Genomic DNA, 19,228 nt, shown 5'->3' with positions numbered 1-19,228 from the left:
TCTCTCTCTTTTTTTTTTTGTTCACATCCAGCAATTATAAAACAGGAGGTTTTGCCCAACATTAAAAAGGAGCCCTCAGCACGAGACCCAGTGAATGGCTATAACCACAATCTGCCAGCATCACACTACAGCTTCTATAACTACCCCTCCAATCCACTTTTTGGACCCAAGATGAGAACCTACGAAGGTCGAAATGGTTCTTTGTCCAACGCAGGGAGGATGAATTTCCAGGTAGACAAAAAGCCCGATAGTCACAGCCTTCAAGCTAGACTGGCTCATTCCTATCCTGGCCATTTAGAGCAACCCGACCAAGTTAATAGCCAGTTTTCAGTCTCCAACCAGTCACGTTCTTCTTCTGTCTCCTCCGAGGCCTCCAACAGAGGCACTCCAGTCATCAAGCAGGAGCCAATGGATATGCCAGTCTGTGAGGACACTCAAGCTGGTACACCCTCACCCTGTGCCACCCCCCAACCTTCGACTACCTGGCCAGGAAACAGGTTCGATGGGAACGTTGCTCCCATGAACTGGGATCATCACAATACAAAACAACGGCCAAATAATTCCTTTGCTCATGAAGAAAAGCAGATGATCAACCAGCAGCAAGCATCTCCTTACCCCCAACCGTGGACAGCCTTCCCTGGTTCCAATTCCCGCACTGCTGCTTCACCAGTTTCTCATGTACCCCCCTCCTCCTCCCCTCATTTAGGCGTCCTGGGTAACATACACCAAGGATCTCCGCGTCCAACCACCCCACGCCCGAGCACCCCTTACCCAGGGACACCGCAACCAGGTCTCCCTCACCCGTTCTTACTTCCACACATTGGCAATTCTCAATCCCCCTCGCATACACCGCAGCCTGCCACTCCCAGGCAATGGGCCAGCCCTGTCCCAAGTCCCGAGCCAACCTCTTGGGCTATGGGACATGCAGTATACAGCCCTGGTTTGAAGCACAGCAATCCTGCCGGCGCCTACCCAGACAAGATGTGGTCCAAAACCGGTGAAAGTCGCTGTTCCACCCCCCTCGGGGTTCAAGAGAAAGCCTGGAAATCTTGTGGAGGCTCAGTGGCAGGCAGTACGCCATCTCCCACCCCTGAGGGGCGCCTCTTCCCCGATGCCCTGCAACAGTCCGATCAGGCTTGCTGGGACCACAGTCGAGCCGAGAGTGATGGCCAGAGCTTCAAGGGCCGCGTGAAAGAAGACAACGAGGTGTGGTCTGACAGTGAGCACAATTTCCTCGATCCCAACATCGGAGGCGTAGCCGTGGCACCGGCCCACGGGTCCATACTGATTGAATGCGCTCGTCGGGAACTACATGCTACCACTCCTCTCAAAAAGCCAGATCGCTCCCACCCCTCTCGCATCTCCCTGGTCTTCTATCAGCACAAAAACCTCCAGCAGCCCATGCACGGCCTGGCACTGTGGGAGGCCAAAATGAAGATGCTGGCAGAGGAGGCGCGCCAGAGGCAGCAGGAAGCAGCTCGGCTGGGCCTCTCCCAGGAGGAAATTAAGGCGCTCAGCAAGAAACGCAAATGGGGGTCCATGGCGGCAGGGGCCATGTTGGGTGCTGGACAATCAATAGACAAGAGGGAGGGGCCAGTAACACGGCTAGCTCCCACTTTCCACACCACCTCAATGGTCAACGTGTCTCCCTATGCCTTCACGCAGCCCACTGGGCCATACAGCCACTTTGTGTGACGTCAGCCACCAACGGAATGGAACGATAGCAGTGGTGGTGCCAGGTAGCGGGATGAGCAAGATGAATGTCTCTCGCATGTCACGCAGTCGGCCATCTCTCCATCTTCCCCCTCTGCAGTCCACGCTCACAAGTGGGGACACGTTTATTGTTGTTTTTTACCTCATGTCAGGCAGCGTGTGGCCTTTCAACACGCGCTACCTGTGGTGCTCTTCCTCTCTCTTCCCTGGAGGGGAACTCCATTGTTTTTTCTTGTTTATAGAATTTTAATGATTCTAGATATTGCTATTATTATCAATATTATTATGGTTGCAATTGTTACTGTTAATGTTGTTATTACAGGTATTATGATGAAGAATTGTTCTTTTTTTATCATGGTTGTTTTCAACAATGTTATTATTAATGACGTGATTGGTTTTTGTTAAGTCTATTTTGATGCCAGTCTGAGTATGTCAGACTTTTTTTTTTTTTGGTCCATGCTAGGAAAACCTTTCTCTCTTTGTCAATCTTCCAGCTGTGTTGAAAGGAGGAGCCGTTATCGTCCTGACAAGAGAATGTCTCTCGCTGGTACGAGTTAGAGGAGAAGTTTGCTCAAATTTTCATGAAAAGTTTGGTTTCACATCAACCACGTAAAAATTGTGACAAAAAGTGTTTAAGAGTGGCACTGACGCTTCGCAGGAATGCCCTTTATGTTTTTATTTACACTGTTGACAGAATTCTACCAGCGCTTTATACATGAAAAAAACAAAAATATTTTCTTAATTTTCATTTAAAATGTTGGAAGTAGAAAAAGTTTTTTTTTTTTTTTTTTTTTTGTCCTGGTACTGTGGTTTCCTCCTCCATCCCAGAAAACATCCCTCTCACATTGGGTTGTTTGAGCACATTGGAAACGAGAGCAGGTGCATCTTAATTTTTAGGATGAGCTTCTCTTGTCATTCCTCAACGTGCTCCTCCTCCTCCTATTCTACACCCCAGCAGCTTTAGACCGGTGCTCAACTTCCAGCTCTGATGGACTTTCATTCCACTCCACTTTGTGGTACTCAATGCTGTACTTCGGTGCTCTAACAGAAATTGTGGTCATGTAGTATGTGAGAGAAAATATTTTCGAACTCATCTACTACACAACGAGTGTGCTTTTTTGTGCTTACCTTGTTTGCTCAGTCCACCTGATCCCAGGTTACATGGTCAAGTTCCACAGCAAAGAGTGAACACTTTGAGGTGTAAACTCTAGAGGGCAGACTTGACTGCTTTTTCAAAGCCACATGTTCAGAGAATTGCTAGCACTTGGACTGAGTTCCATTCAGAAGCCAGTATAGCCTTCCCTTGCTGCATGAACCTTCCACGGCCAGGCCGGTGGAGGGTTGCTGATCTCTGACAGGTTCACAAAAGGCCGTGGTGATCATTGTTCTATTGAAGCTCAAATGTGAAACGATTCTGGAGAAAACTTGGGTACCAACATAAGGAGTGATAGGAGTACTTTTGGGTGGTCCATACATACACTTTGGTGCTCTCCTACAACACTTGATTTACTGTGAAGGCCCATCCTCTTGTCTGCACGGTGCTGTCATCTTCTAGCAGAATACGACGGGTCTTTCTGCAGGCTCCTCGTTCACATTAGTTGTTGGTTTCCGGCGGCGGGGTGTCTGGGAGTTGGTACCTCATGCATCGAGTCAGTCAACTCTCACTTTGCATGTGTGTTTGTGTAAAAGAGCCAAAGAGTGAGACACATGGATGGTGTCTCTAAAATTGCGTAGTTCATACCCATTAACTATGCTTTCAAATGTGGACATGAGGTTTTTTGTCACAAAAAAAATCAAATGACTTCATGCAGGCTGCCTCCCGGTCGCTGCGCCGTCTTTGGGGTCACGACACTTTCCATCTGCGAAACGACCTTTCTGGTCTCCTGCTCTCTACCTCGTGCTGTAGAGACACTGGTCACAATCACAACTTGCTACTGAGGGCAGAGAATCATGCATGTGCCCATTGTGTGTTCAAGATTCCCACAATCACTTTACCCTTGTTTTTTGTTTACTTTTATTTATTAATGGTGATAATAATGATTGTCTTTTTTTTCTTTCAAGTTTATATAGCTAATACAAATTGTACATAGAGAAGAACAGATTTATAAAAGCACTTTTAAACTTGATTTAAATGACAAAAGAAAGACGATTATTGACAACTTGAAGGGTAGGTTTTGTTTTGATTTTTATTTTCTGAAGAGAAATACAAATGTAAATAGTAAAATATTTAGGTAAAACTATTTAACGGGTGGGGATAGTGTGTGGATCCTGAAAGTGTAGGGGGGTATTTTGACAGCAGTACACTTGTTCCCTGTGTTTTGTGTGTACATGTATGCCTAGTAAATCTTTGTTCTACTCTCACAAGTACTGTAACTGTATCCTAAGTCAGCCTGTAACCGGTTAAAGAATTGTTACTTGTGCAGTTAAAATGTCCAATTTAGATTGCAAAACTGGAGTGTATACCCCAAACCTGCACATTAGTGTCTCAAGTCACTTTGCTTTCCATCAAAATTCAAAAATGTTTTCCCCCAATAGTAGCAAAACTCCCCTACTGTTAAAGCTGACTTGTATGCAAGCGTTCTGTTATTATTATTGTTAGTAAAAAATCCAAACTAAAACTTATGTTTAAACTAGAAAATGGGACCATGCCTTAATTAACGAGTTTTTGAGTTCCTGATTGGTCAGGTGTCTTTCCCTAAATGACACTGGCGCCTACCAGGTTTTATCTTAACATTCAAGCACGATTTTAAATGATTTTTTAACCTATAGGCAAGTAACCATATCCAAAAGAGGGGCTTTAGGAAACACGCTGGTGTCTGCAGATGCAATTTGAACCTTAGGTTGTGGGGTGTGTTCACTGCTTTTTTAATCCAATCTGTTATTACCTAATATAGAGTAGTTCTCAAATATGCTGTCTGGCTTTGTGATAAACTTTGTTTTTCTTTAATAATTCCTTGTTCAGTATACACCTTGTCAGTGATTTAGTTTACTTTCTTTCTTTTTTTTTTTTTTTTTTTTTTTTTACAGAATCACCTATGTTCTTTTTCAACCACTATTAATAGCCCACATCACATACTTGCATACAATGAACATTTTGAAATACATTAGAATTTTGGTCAGGCTCTGAGAGTCGGTGCTACAACACGCAATTGATAAGTCACTGTGCAAGCTATTACTTGGTTCGTCCAAACTACTCTCATCCCCTGAAAATGTCATCAATAATGGTTGAAGGGTTTCCGGAATCTCAAACTTCCCTGGTGCTGAGTATTTGAAATGCTGCACAACCTTTTGTACCCTCAATTCTGATTAGGACAAGTGATTTAGGCAGTGTTTTATCGTAACAGGGCACTCTACTTGTATTATTCATTTCATACAGTACTGTACTTGAACTCCTTTATTCTTAGACAATAATTCAGCTTGTATTATGTGGAAAATCTTATTTGGATTTTATGTTTGGTACATCACATGAAAATGACCCCTTTTAGGATGTTATTGTGAATGTTCCCGTGAAGAGTGCTGAGATGTTTGAACAAGAGGAATAGAAACTGTTTACTGCCTCCTCTATCTACTTAATTAAACTTGTTTGTGTATTTTGTCTTTTGTGGACACACGCACATAGTTAGACGTTTGCATCACACTGTGCATGGCCTACTTTTACAAGTCCATTAAACACCTAATTTAATGAAACTCAAAAATTGTGAAAAGCACCAGAGAACAGTAATCCAAATTTAAAAAAAAAAAAAAAAAAAAACTGGCAGCTACATCCCTTTTTCAAGTTTTTTGATTGTTCTTGTTTTATTTTCCATCTTAAGGATGCAGTATGTAAAAAGTGGTTTTGTTCTCTCTTTGTAGCTGTGTATGGTGTATTATGTGAATAAATAGTGTATTTGGTAAAGTACCACAATATTGTTTTATGTTGCGCTATAAATAAAACAAAATTGAAGTGAGACCTTTTGTCCAGCATCTTTATTCCCTGTTTAAAGCTTGATTTAGGTCAGTTGATGATTAAAAATTTTATTATAATATTTGTCTGACCTCGTTGATTAATATTGCTGTTTGCAGTGGCGCGAAACTGCACTGTATCTTTCTTCAAGGGGTTTCCAATATTTTCACCCTCTCGTGTAATCTGAGTGATGTTCCTATTTCATCACACCGTAGAAAATACAAATCACTGGGACATAAAAAATACAGCACAATAAGATATTCAAAATAACATATTGTGTCACATTAACCTCGGCATAAGTATGACTCCTCACTTGTGACGCCAGATTCATGGCATGACAATATACAGTGTATATATATATATATACCCATGCAGTGGCCACCCCCACTGCTCAGATCGGAAAGTGCAGACAGTGTTTTACTTAGTGGCAAACGAATCAGTCGGCAATTTCTTTGTTTTGAACTATCCAGTTATTTATTCGGCATCTGTTGCGTTATTCTTTCATTTCGAGAGCTTTATTGCGTAGCTTTTTCTCACTAAACTACCCTCATCGCCATTAAGGTAGGTAAATAGACTTTAATTAATATTCCTGTCGCACGACGTGGAAAAATGTGTGTTTTTCATTTTTTTATTCAGCTTTTTATTTTTAATCTCGTTGCACTGACAAGCAGGATTTTCGGGATAAAATTGCACAATGGCAGCAACCAACTGCTGCAGAATGCTGTACCATTTTCTTAAAGAAACGTATTAAAACTGAATATTTTATTGAAAGACGAATTAACACTCGCCATATATATATATATATATATATGTTTAAATTACTATTCCGTAAATTCGTGAGGGCTCTGCTCGTCATCCTCTTAGGTGTTGACTTGCAAGCTGTGGCGCAAAATGTTTAAGAATAGTGTACAAAAACTATGCATTTAAGTTTACATATCAAAGAATATATTGTATGTCAGCAAAAAAAGTGAAATCCCCACTTCATCTTGGAAGAACACGGGCGGCGTGTGGAAAACAAGAAAAAAACAGGAATAGCCAAACAGTCCGACATTGCCTTGATTTGACTTGCGGGTTATCTAGAGTGCCAACATTAAATAAATACATACATTAAAAAAAAAAAATATATATATATATATATATATATATATATAGTCTCTCTCTCTCTCTCTATCTTTCTCTATCTATATCTATCTATCTCTATCTTTCTCTATCTATCTCTATCTTTCTCTATCTATCTCTATCTTTCTCTATCTATATCTATCTATCTCTATCTATATCTATCTATCTCTATCTATATCTATCTATCTCTATCTTTCTCTATCTATCTCTATCTTTCTCTATCTATCTCTATCTCTCTCTATCTCTCTCTATCTCTCTCTATCTCTCTCTATCTCTCTCTATCTATCTCTATCTCTCTCTATCTATCTCTATCTCTCTCTATCTATCTCGATCTATCTCTATCTCTATCTCTCTCTATCTATCTCGATCTATCTCTATCTCTATCTCTCTCTATCTATCTCTATCTCTCTCTATCTCTCTCTATCTCTCTCTATCTATCTCTATCTATCTCTATCTCTCTCTATCTATCTCTATCTCTCTCTATCTCTCTCTATCTATCTCTATCTATCTCTCTCTCTATCTCTCTCTATCTCTCTCTCTCTCTCTCTCTCTCTCTCTCTCTCTCTCTATCTCTCTCTCTCTCTCTCTCTCTCTCTCTCTCTCTCTCTCTCTCTCTCTCTCTCTCTCTCTCTCTCTCTCTCTCTCTCTCTCTCTCTCTCTCTCTCTCTCTCTCTCTCTCTCTCTCTCTCTCTCTCTCTCTCTCTCTCTCTCTCTCTCTCTCTCACCGCGGACTGCACATATACTATAGCGCTTTATCTACACCACATGGTGCCCAAAGTGCTTTACAATGCCGCACCCATTCACAGACACATTCCTGTACCAATGGGAGGCTGCTGCCATGCAAGGTACTACCAGATCCACACTGGGAGCAAATTGGGGTCAGTGTCTTGCCCAAGAAGACTTCATTATGGTCACCATGGTTGAGGATTGATCCCACAACGTTAGAGTTGGAAGGTGTGTTGTGGAAGTGAGGAGGTCTTCAAAGTATTCTCCCCACCAATACACAATGTCCCGAGTCGAGGTCTGCAGCACCCCAACTCTGCTGTACACACTGCTTCCACCTCCTGAGACACCAGATGGTGGACCAGAATTTCCTTGAAGCCGTTTGGTAGTTATTCTCCATGGCCTCGCCGAACTGCTCCCATGCCCAAATTTTTGCCTCAGCAACAGACAAAGCTGCGTTCCGTTTGGCAATGCAATACCCATTGGCGAGGTCTAGAGTCCCACTGGCCAAAAAGGCCTGATAGGACTCTATCTACAACTTGATGGCATCCTTTACCGCCTGTGTCCGCCAGCGGGTTCAGGGGTTCCTGCCACGACAGGCACTAACCACCTCATGGCCACAACAATGGGGGCATGGAAAATGGCATTTCAGACTCAATGTTCCCTGCCTTCTACGGGATTTGGGCAAATTTCTGCCGGAGGTGGGAGTTGAAACTCTCTGACGGGATTCTGCCATTTCTGACGTTCCCAGCAAACCCTCACAATACATTTGGGTCTGCTAGGTTGGACCCACCACCAACCAACACACCACCAGGTGGTGATCAGTTGAGTTCTCCGCACCTCTTTTTACCCGAGTGTCCAAAACATGCAGCCGCAAATCCAATGACATGACTACAAAGTCGATCATCCAAATGCGGCCTACGGTGTCTTGGTGCCAAGTGGACACATGGACACCCTAATGTTTTCACATGGTGTTGACTATGGACAATGCATGTCGAGTACAGACGTCCAATAATAGAACACCACTCGGGTTCTGATCGGGGGGCATTTCCTCTTAATCATCCCCGTCCAGGTCTCACTGTCATTGCTCACGAGGGCATTGAAGTCACCCAGCAGAATGATGGAATCCCCAGAAGGAGCACTCTCTTGTTTCAAGGACTCTAAAAAGGGTGGGTACTTTGAACTGCTGTTTGGTGGATAGACACAAACAATAGTCAGGACCCGTCCCCCACACCCGGATGGGGAGGGAGGCTACCCTCTCGTTCACCAGGGTGAACCCCAATTTACAGGCCGGGGAGCTATAAGTATGTCCACACCTACTCAAAGCCTCTCACCGTGGGCAACTCCAGAGTGGAAGAGAGTCCAACCCCTCAAGAGGACTGCTAGCAGAGCCCAACTTGTGTGTGGAGGCAAGTCCAACTTTGTCTAGTCTGAACTTTTCTCTCATGCACACCAGCTTGGGCTCCTTTCCTGCCTGAGAGGTGACATTCCTCGTACCTAGAGCCAGCCTCTGTAGCCAGGTCCCTGCCTTTGGCCGCCGTTCAGCTCACTGTGCAACCGACCTGTCACAGGTGGTGAGCCCATGGGAAGGGGGACCCACATTGCCTTTTCGGGTTGTGCCCATGGGTGAAGTTGCACCAGATGCTCGCCTCGCTCAAGGTATTCATTGATTCATTCATTGAGTCATTGATTGATGGCACTGTTGTAACCCTGTCATTCTCTTCTATTAAACTCACTGGGTAGGACTAGTGCTGTGTTGGCTACATCAAACTGCTTTTCTTAATAACCATCATCATCGTTCCTACAAAAACAATAGGTTCTGAGGGACATCTAAGTTTTTCCAAATTAAACAACATTTTTACCTGTGGCTGACTTTGGATCTGAGAACCAAGTTCAGGTTTTGTTTAAACCTTCTTAAACTATAAAGAAAACCAACAACGGGGTGCCCCTAGTGACGGTTGATTATACTGCTGGCAGTAGATTTCCACCCCCACTCACAAAATAATTAATTATTTAACTAAATAATTAATTAGTTATTTAATTAATTAACTAATTACCCCATATTTGCCACCACCAAAATGAACGGATAAAATAGAAAATGTTAACCTTTTTCGTAAATTGAGGTCGTTAGTGTAAAATGGACCATCACGGCTTTTATGCCCCTTTAAATGATTTCTTGACGAAACAAAGGTGGTGGCAAGCAGGTTTGTGTGCTCCCAGAGAAATTAAACTCAGCATTCCCAAAATAAGTACTCCCCCCTCGTAGGTGGGGAGGGTCTTGGTAAATACAAAAAATCATTTAGAAACTGAATTGGATTGTCTCAGTGTGATTGTTTTGATGAAATGAAACCTTTGCAAGTGATCATTTTGCAAATAACACAGAAATCAGGAATGTGGCAAACACTTTTTTAAAGAAGTCTTTTAACCATCACAATTGAAAATCAATTTGGAGGCAGCCCTGTAGTGTGTATCTTTGTTTGCATTATTTTCATATTCTTTCATTGTGGGTTGTATCTGGCGTGAAATAAATTTACAAAAAACAGACATCAGGCAAACAGGAAGCAATAATTTTTTTTCACAGCACTTGTTGGCTATTTATCAATGTCAATGAGCAAACAGAAAAACAAAGGTATATCAAGGTGTTGGGTTTGCAGGTTTAATATCCATTTTTCTTTGAGACGCAACATGACACAATGGTGGTGTTTTGTATTCCTTTTCTTTAATGTTCTTGCACACACTAACTCGTTAAAACCAACGTAAAATGAAAAGTTCACATCACTGCAGTAAACACAAAATATGGCATAAAACACAGAACAAATCACACAATGACATACAGATGTACACCCCATTATAACAATATCACAAGAGCGTAAAAAGGTCAACACAAGGCTTCTTCCTCTATGTCTTTTTGACATTTTGGATGTCCTGGGAGACAGCTATAATTAATTCCTACCTCATGCCCCCAGCTGAATTATTGTTTTTGTTAAAACTTTGAATACTAATGAACACAGCCTCCATGGAGGTGGAATAAGTCAAATCTTCTTGGTTCTGCTCAATAGTCCTCACCTTATGCCATTATCTGAACAAATCTTTTAAGTCAAGTCAAGTTTATTTGTATAGCCCTAAATTACAAGCAGTCTCAAAGGGCTTCACATAGACAAACAATTGACAATTATTCTCAAAGCATCCCCTGATCTTGATCTCCCTAAAGGGCACGGAAAAACTCAAGTCAAGTCAAGTTTATTTGTATAGCCCTAAATCACAAGCAGTCTCAAAGGGCTTCACATAGACAATCAATTGACAATTATTCTCAAAGCATCCCCTGATCTTGGGCTCCCAAAAGGGCAAGGAAAAACTCAAAAACCCCTACCAGGGGTAAAATGAGAAACCTTGAGAAGGGACCACAGATGGAAGGATCCCCCTTTCAGGATCACCAGGCTGCAATGGATGCAAAGAGGGCACATAAAATACATAATAAACATAACATGTTTCACTGTTCTATTTCACCTTCCCATCTATCCAAGACTTGTACCTGTCCAGGACCAGGAAGCGTGCAAGCAACATCTCTACAGACAGTGCCCCACCGAGATCTTGTATGAAACTCATTATTTCTGAAACCCATGTATTTTGAGTGCAGCCTCATAGCTCATAAGCCATTGTTCTTATCGGGAATTACTCAAGGCTGGTCATGATAGTGTCCTGCCCAACTGTGTGGCACGACACCACAAGCATGGCCGACTCGCTTGTTTTTTCATTGCTGCACCGGCTTTGAACGTGCATTTAGTCATGGGTATAGGATTCTTATTAAATCTACTTTTATTGCCTTGAGTGTCTGCCAGATATGATCCCCACTGGTCGTGCTCTTGACCTAGAGCTTGCAAGCGTGGTGTAGATGTGTGAGAACAAGTTACGTAGGTGGTACTGTAATTCAATGTTAAGTCCAGTTTCATCTATAGTATCCAGCAGAGACTGGACAAGGAGAGTTGTACAGTTGGAGTGTACCTAAGATGAAAATCACAGACCTCGGTCATACATTTAAGTGGGGGAAATTGCACAATCAGTGGCTGATTTTACCCATCTGTATATGCTGGGGGAAAAAAATGTATTGCTGTATTGATGTAGTAGGTGGATGAAAATTGTTATTGTGTTTCCCTCATAAAATTACCTTTATAATCACTTTTTTTGGGTTCTTTTATTACAAACAGTTTATTTTGGGTTGCATTACCTGACATCTCTGATGAAGGCGGAAGTACATGTCGAAACATGTCAGGTAATGCAACCTAAAATAAATTGTGAAAAAAGAACCCAAAAAAAAAAAGTGATTGACAAGGGAAACTAAATGAACTTAGTACGACTACCTTTATAATCAGTACTAACCTTAGCTGTACTTTTCATTGTACATGAACCTTGCTGCTAAGAGCTCTAAATCGGTCTGTTGTTCACATCTATTTCTATTCTCCAGGAAAGAATGGAGATGCTGGACAACCTGCAGGATGACATGGTGCAGATGGGAATTGAATCAGACAACACAACCTCTAAAATCAGCCTAGAGGTGTCCATGAACTTTACATTATTCCCCTATTACCAACATTCGTTGTATGTGGCTACAAGCTATATCCTGGCATATCTCTTCATCTTCCTGCTGTGTATGGTGGGGAACAGTCTGGTCTGTTTGGTCGTCCTTGGAAGCCATCATATACACACGGTCACCAACCTCCTCATCTTAAACTTGGCAATCAGTGACCTCCTGGTGGGTATCTTCTGCATCCCCACAACACTTGTGGACAACCTCATAACAGGTAATTAATTATCCGTGCAATATTTAAGCTTCATAAAAATATTTTATTCGACTTTCTCAAAGGCACTTAACAGTGGTCACAAAACAGACGTGCATCTCTCCAGAAGCCAATTTCAATTGCCATTTTTATGTTCTGTCGTGGGTATAGTGGCTCCACCCTTAAGGAACCAGAAGGTTGGAAGTTTCAACAGAAGTTTGAATAGAAGTTTGAATAGAACAAAACATGGAAAATAAGGAAATAGAGACTTGATGCAGGGATGCTAGTTCACATCCTGAGTACTACAGAGGTGCCCTTGAGCAAACACTTGGTAGGCAAATGTGGGATGTAATGCATGCACCATGCAGTATATACAAAGCAAAGACCTCCAGAAAAAAATGCAGTAATTCATTTGAGGGATGGGATGGGGCAAAATTCAACTTGAAATGGTACTCCCATTCCACAATAAACCATAAAGGCTGGTTGGCTTTGTTGAAACTGAATGAAGGATTATGCTCACCTTTTAACAGACATTGAAAAAAAATGACATTGAATATATATTTTTTCAAAGATTCTGTATGGAATGCGACAGAATATATTGTCATCTCCCATAGTGCACTTTTATGGTGAGTGTCTCTTTGCAGTATTTTCCTTCATGTATTGTCAGTACTACAAACTTAAGCAATACATGTCCAGGGCTGGACTGGCCGTTCAGCACAGCATGAAGATGGACTGGTGCCTTTAGGGGCCAATGTGGCGCAGTTAGTAATTAGTAAAATGTTAATGATGTGCCTAGCCCACAAATCAAATAGAGCAGCAAATTAAGACCTTTACAAAATAAACAGTAAATACATACTGTCAAATACCATTGGCAGAGGTACATGGTAGTCAGGAGACAGAGAGAAAAGGTTTCATTATTCTTAATAAACATAAGAAAGGGAGCAAAATATAACTGATAATAGGACTGATATAGTTAATCGATATTCATATGTAAATCTGTCCAAGTCCTCGTCTTCTGTATCCAAATTAAACAATTGGGCAAGTTCGTCATTAAACATTCCACGTTCCCTCTCGTCATTGTCTCGTCGTTGTCATGTTGCTCTTCTGCAATGATCCTGGCTTTCCAGAAATCTCTAATTGTGCCTCATAAGCATGTCTCTTTGTCTATGCCATTTTAGAGGGTCCTCATGCTTTCTTTGCACAAACCAGTGGTTCTTAACCTGGGTTCGAACAAACTCTAGGGGTTCTGTGAGTCGGTCACATGGGTTTGGCAGAGCCTCCACTGCAGAAGTCCGAACACACCTGATTTATGAATTCGTGATAACGCATATCTGAACTGGTCTCGCAAAGGCAACAGCAGAAGTCACACTGATTTGCAAGTATGTCATTTGTTGCGAGTTCATGCATTGTGTTGGTTTTGTTCTTTGAATGAGGTGATGTTCATGCACGGCTCATTTTGTGCACCAGTAAAAAACATCAATGTGTTGAATTTGAAAAAACACAATTTTATTTTTTACTAAAGAGGGGTTTGTTTAATGCGCAAAAAGAAATGGTGGGGTTCGGTACTTCCAACAAGGTTAAGAACCATTGGCACAACGGTAGTATTTATATATCAATGGTGGCGGGGGTACGTACTCTACGTGTTACGTACAGTCCTCTGATTGGTTTACCGCCCCGATCCACGTAAAACATAATGTGCTCTGATTGGATCATCAGGTCTTCATATTACGCCCGTATATTACAGAAGCCACACAAAGCAATTTTCCAGATTTTGGTCCACACAAAAGGCGCTCCTTATTCAAAGGTGCACCTTCGTTTTTTGAGAAAAATAAAGACTTAAGTGCGTCTTGTGTGTGGGAAATACGGTAATCAAAATGCATTACCACCACTGGGATGATGTTACATACGTAGTATCTAATGACGATTATAGTAGGATCCAAATCGCTTACTTCTGGCAAATTCATACCATATCTGCAGTATCCACCCTCACTATGAATATTTAAGTACAGGTTCAGTGTTTTATTTATTTTTTATTTTTTATAATCTTGTAAGGATTATTATGAAAGTACTATTTTCATGTCCTTATGGGGTTTGTATGTGGAATTTTGAAGAAAAGTAATTCATTTAATCTATTTAGTCATACGATCAGCCTAAAACAAATATTTTCAACTGCTAGGGTTGGCTGAAATTGAACACATCCATCAAAGCATGGTGACAACACTGAACTACCCAGAGAGATGTTTGTGTAAAAGTGAAAATCTGAAAAAAATGTCAATGTGTTGAGAGACACTAAACAATTGAATGAAAACAACAGTATGTTATCTTCACCTTAGACCAGGAGTTTCAAACTCATTTTTGTCGTGGGCCGCATTGTAGTCATCGTTTCCTTCGGAGGGCCATTATGACTGTCAACCCAAATAAATGTATGACCGTCTCATATTATATACAGTATACTGTACGCTACACAACAAACTGATGACTATCTAGTTTTGAAATCAAAGACTAGTAAAAACTGTTAATTTAAAAAAAAAAAAAAAAAGATGAACGGTAATGGAAAAAAAAAACCTAGCAACAGCTCTATTTTTGAAAAGTGAAGACAATTTGCAATTGACACATAGTCGATGCACAATTTGTCTTCACTGGCCAAATATAATTGCAATTGCCCGGGGGCCAGAGTTTGACACCCCTGCCTTAGACTATTGTTTTGACAAATGATGGATTACAATGTAAATAATGTATACTCTTCCCATCAGACCATCATAAAAATCAACTTCATCTTCTGACCTAATAGATCACGTTTTATATTTTACAGTATATTTTTTTTATATATTCTCAGTCTGTCAGTTCTTTTTAACAGGTTGGCCCTTTTCCAACGTTGTCTGCAAGATGAGCGGTTTTGTCCAGGGTGTGTCCGTGTCTGCATCAGTCTTCACATTGGTTGCAATTGCTGTTGAAAGGTTTGTAGTATTTGTTATTCTACTCATGCACTGTTTACAATAATGTTTTTCAAGATTGAAAAGAACATTTCTTTGCCTGAAGTTACTACAGAAGTATTGTGTTTCTAAACAAAACAGAAGGTATCTTGAAAACAGCATGAATAATAACTAGCGTAATTACCTAATATAATCTTTATTGGTTAAAAGAGTACATTTACACTTGGTCACGTTGAGATCAAAAACCTCTTTTACAATTGAGACCTGGCTAAGAAAGGCAGCAGCAAAAAAAAAAAACTTGGTTCCATGTCTTTCGTTTTAGATTTACAATACAAACATTTAAGAACACCAGTTCCTAGAGACGTTAAAACTTTCTGAAACTGATTGCAGGCTGAAGGTGCAGTGAACCAAAAGGCTCTCATCAAAAAAGCGATATATAAATCAAATGTATCTTAAAGATTACATCCGCCTCAAATTTACAATCACTGCAGATTAAATAAAAACATCTTGTATCGAAGGGATCAAAGAATTTTCCTTCCATACATATTTTGATGGCGTGGCTCAGTGCACAAGAGAGCAGAAACTGCATCAAAATCAGCCAACGTAGGTTAATTGAAGGCAACAGCATAGAAATGTGTTTTGAATCATGTCTTGAATGTTTCTATTGAGGTAGCACCTCTGATATGTATGAGTAAGGCATTCCAAAGCTCTGGAGTCCGAATGGAAAATGCTCTCGACCCTGCAGACTTCTTTTTTCCCCTTGGGGTCACTAAAAGACCGATGTTTTGTGAACGAAGGTTTCGGGACAAAACGTAAGGTACAACTAGGTCACCATGCAATTTTTTATAGGTTAGCAAAAGAACCTACAAGTCACATCTTAAGTGGACCGGGAGCCAATGCAAGTAGGCTAGTATTGAGGTAATACGATCTAACTTTCTTATCCTTTTGAGCAGTCTTACTGTCAACTTTTTATACCAGACATAGGAAGACTAGAAAACAAAACATAAACAAGGCGTGACATAACAAACATGTATCATAATTTCTGCATTATGGGTTGAAGGAATTGGATGGAGCTTAGCAATCTTGTGGAGGTAAAAAACCCACAGTTCTAGTTATGTTCTTAATGTGTAAGATAGTGTTTTTGAAAGGGGAGAGTTTGGTCAAATACAACACAGATCCGTTACGGTTTATAGTGATGTCCTTAAATAGGTGCTGATGACGAGCAGAGCTAATTATCAATGTCTCGGTTTTATCTGGGTAGAGAAATACAAAATTGAGAGACATCCAGTGTTTCATCTCAGCAAGACCCGCCTCAAGATTACAGCAATCCCACAGATTTGTCATTCCTAACGGCATATACAAAGCAAAAGTAAAAGATAAAAATAACACCACTTTTGTAATCTGACAAAATTCATGCAAAAAGTGGAAAAACAAAGCTTGGAAAAAGTTTCTAACATGCTATTTTTTCCTCTTGTGAGGCTTTCTGTAACACCCATTATTTTCTTCCAACAGGTTTCGCTGCATAGTGTTCCTGCATAACAAGACAACATTAGCGACTGCCAAGGCAGCTATTGCTGTTATCTGGCTACTAGCAATGGCGATCATGAGTCCAGCCGCAGTGGCATTGACCGTGGAGGAAATTCCTTGGCACCACATGGTCTATAATGATGACGTAAATCATACGATACCCCTCTACACCTGTTATGAAAACTTTGCCAACCCAAAGATGACAAAAGTTTACACTGCAGTTCTTTTTGCTCTTGTCTACCTAGTTCCATTGATGGTCATCACACTTATGTATGGTACCATTGGTGCCAAACTATGCTTATTAGTGGTTGGAAACAGAATGCCACAGGAAACCAACATCCATGTCAGGAGTAAGAGACAAAGTAAGGCAGTGTTCTCCCAGAAAAAGATTCGGGCAATAAAGATGCTGGTCCTGGTGACCCTGCTTTTCATGTTATCATGGTTACCACTCTGGACCCTCATGATGGTGGCAGACTACGCAGGTTTGACAAGAGACAAACTAGATCTATTGAACAGCTACATCTTCCCCTTTGCTCATTGGCTGGCTTTTGCTAATTCCAGCATCAACCCCATAATCTACGGCTATTACAATGAGAATTTCAAAAAAGGATTTCAGGCGGTATGCAAATCCTCGACCTGTCTCGTGCAGTGGCATGTGTGTAGAAGGATTACAACCTGTTTTAGGAGTCGTAGGTCTGTGCAAGTCCCTTTTGAAGGTACCAGTTGCAAAAATTGCGGTAGCTATAAGAACCAGCTGTTATTTCGAGTAAGAAATAGAGTCCACAATGACAAATTCAACATGGGCAAACGTGAGTTGAACAGGAGTACTAAGGAGGGGTGTGTGGGAGTTCTGTCAGAGAGGAGTGCTTTGCATGAAGGGATAGAAATGGCAACGATGAACAAGAAGGGCAGCCGTAGTGGGGCGTTGGAGAAAGCCAGTCCGGTGTCGGTTTCATTGTACCAAGCATGGGATAACTGAATTCACTTAGAATACACCTATACTAGATGATAAACATTAGATGAACTTGAAAGAAATTGAATACACCACGCTTAATATTTGAACTTAGTGTCATGTAAATAATTCATTTAGTGCAACCTGAAATGTACTATCTCCTCTAAAGTAATTTGACAAAGTGAAGAAAACCAATTACAGTGGAATCCTGGAAGTCAACTGCCTCGGTACTCGATGTATCAGGTTTTTGACTCAAAATGTCGGTAAATCTGTCTCTGTTCTCGGACAAAGCTTCAGAAACTGACGTTAGTCAGCGTTAAGAGTTGTGTTCACGCGATAACAACCATCTAAAATGTTAAATTACCGTAATTCTCGGACTATAAGTCTCTCCGGAGTATAAGTCGGACCAGCCATAAAATGCACAATAAAGTGAAAAAAAACATGTATGAGTCGCACCGGAGTATAAGTCGCACTTTTGGGGCAAATTTATTTGCCAAAATCCAACACCAAAAACAAACATGAACCAGCAACAACAGGCTAAACGATACGGTATGCTAACGTGACATATACACAAACGAGGAGCTGAGAACGGGCCTGACGTAACATTCAGAGTTATTTAAGTATTACATAAATAACACATTTATTAAACCATCTGTGTCACTCCAATTCATTAAATCCATGGATTGTGCCTTATGTAAACAATGCCGTGTATGCGCCGCATATGCTGACGTCTGACCCGTTGTAAGTTGCATTTCTAATTATTCCACAGACCCATATAACGATATATAAAGTATATTTCAAATAATTATCATATTAAAACAACATTATCAAACCATCTGTGTCACTCCAAATCATTAAATCCATCGATCAAATTCCTCGTTCTTTATGTCAACAACGCCGCGCCTGCGCTGTAGAGGTCTAGTATATAACTATACTGTAGCGTTAACAAAGTACCAGGAAAGACTTGGGTTTGGTAAACGGCTCTTTATTTAACAAAACAAGAGTTCAACAAGCCAACAACTACTGAACTTCCAGCCACGGAGGTGGAAGAGAGCTCCATAAATGGGACCGGGCGTGCGTAAAAGCCATGTCCGAGCCCCATCCACCGTCCCCGGACAGCCACCCGGCCGAGCGCCGGCCCCCAACTTCCATCCACGGAGGTGAAAGAGAGCTCCCGTCGAGAAGGACCGGGCGTGCGTAAAAACCATAATAGTTTTTCAAACCTTCTGTGTCACTCCAAATCATTAGATCCTTCTAACTCTTTGTCCACAGTGTTACTTACAAACAAATCCGCTAATGATGCCGGTAGTATGTGGGGCCCTTCGTCATCTTCGTTATCCTGTGATCAAATCCTTTGCTTTTTCTGTAAACAACCGCCGCGCGGCACGGGTGACGTCACTTGCAGTTCAAATGACAGTAATCCCTTGCTACATCGCGGTTCGTTTATCGCGGTTTCACTACATCGCGGATTTTTGAATTTAGAACAAAATCACACAAGTCGCTCCTGAGTATAAGTCGCCCCCCCCGCTCAAACTATGACAAA

General features: G+C 41.2%; 2 protein-coding genes across 7 annotated transcripts in view; both read left to right on the top strand.

The window, feature by feature from the left end:
• tet3 (tet methylcytosine dioxygenase 3) overlaps positions 1 to 5,660 on the top strand; it is a 35,238-nt gene extending 29,578 nt beyond the window's left edge. For 5 of the 6 annotated variants that reach the window (XM_085909571.1, XM_085909575.1, XM_085909573.1 and 2 more), the window contains one exon: positions 32 to 5,660. In XM_085909571.1, the coding sequence (XP_085765697.1) occupies positions 32 to 1,695 (1,664 nt within the window). In that variant the 3' untranslated portion in view covers positions 1,696 to 5,660. The remainder of the gene's footprint in view (positions 1 to 31) is intronic. The other variant, XM_085909572.1, reaches the window with a different exon arrangement.
• A 426-nt stretch (positions 5,661 to 6,086) lies between these two features.
• npffr1l2 (neuropeptide FF receptor 1 like 2) lies at positions 6,087 to 17,723 on the top strand. The gene is made up of 4 exons (XM_085910006.1): positions 6,087 to 6,217; positions 11,961 to 12,297; positions 15,131 to 15,230; positions 16,719 to 17,723. Exons 2-4 carry the CDS (start codon positions 11,967 to 11,969, stop codon positions 17,710 to 17,712), a joined length of 1,425 nt encoding a protein of 474 aa, XP_085766132.1. The 5' UTR covers positions 6,087 to 6,217; positions 11,961 to 11,966; the 3' UTR covers positions 17,713 to 17,723.
• The last annotated feature ends 1,505 nt before the right edge of the window (positions 17,724 to 19,228 follow it).

The sequence above is a fragment of the Syngnathus leptorhynchus genome, chromosome 4, assembly GCF_054491065.1.
Source record: "Syngnathus leptorhynchus isolate UIUO chromosome 4, UIUO_Slep, whole genome shotgun sequence".
Taxonomy (NCBI): domain Eukaryota; kingdom Metazoa; phylum Chordata; class Actinopteri; order Syngnathiformes; family Syngnathidae; genus Syngnathus; species Syngnathus leptorhynchus.
Note: the sequence above shows the minus strand (reverse complement) of the source record. Positions and strands in the feature narration are given on the sequence as shown.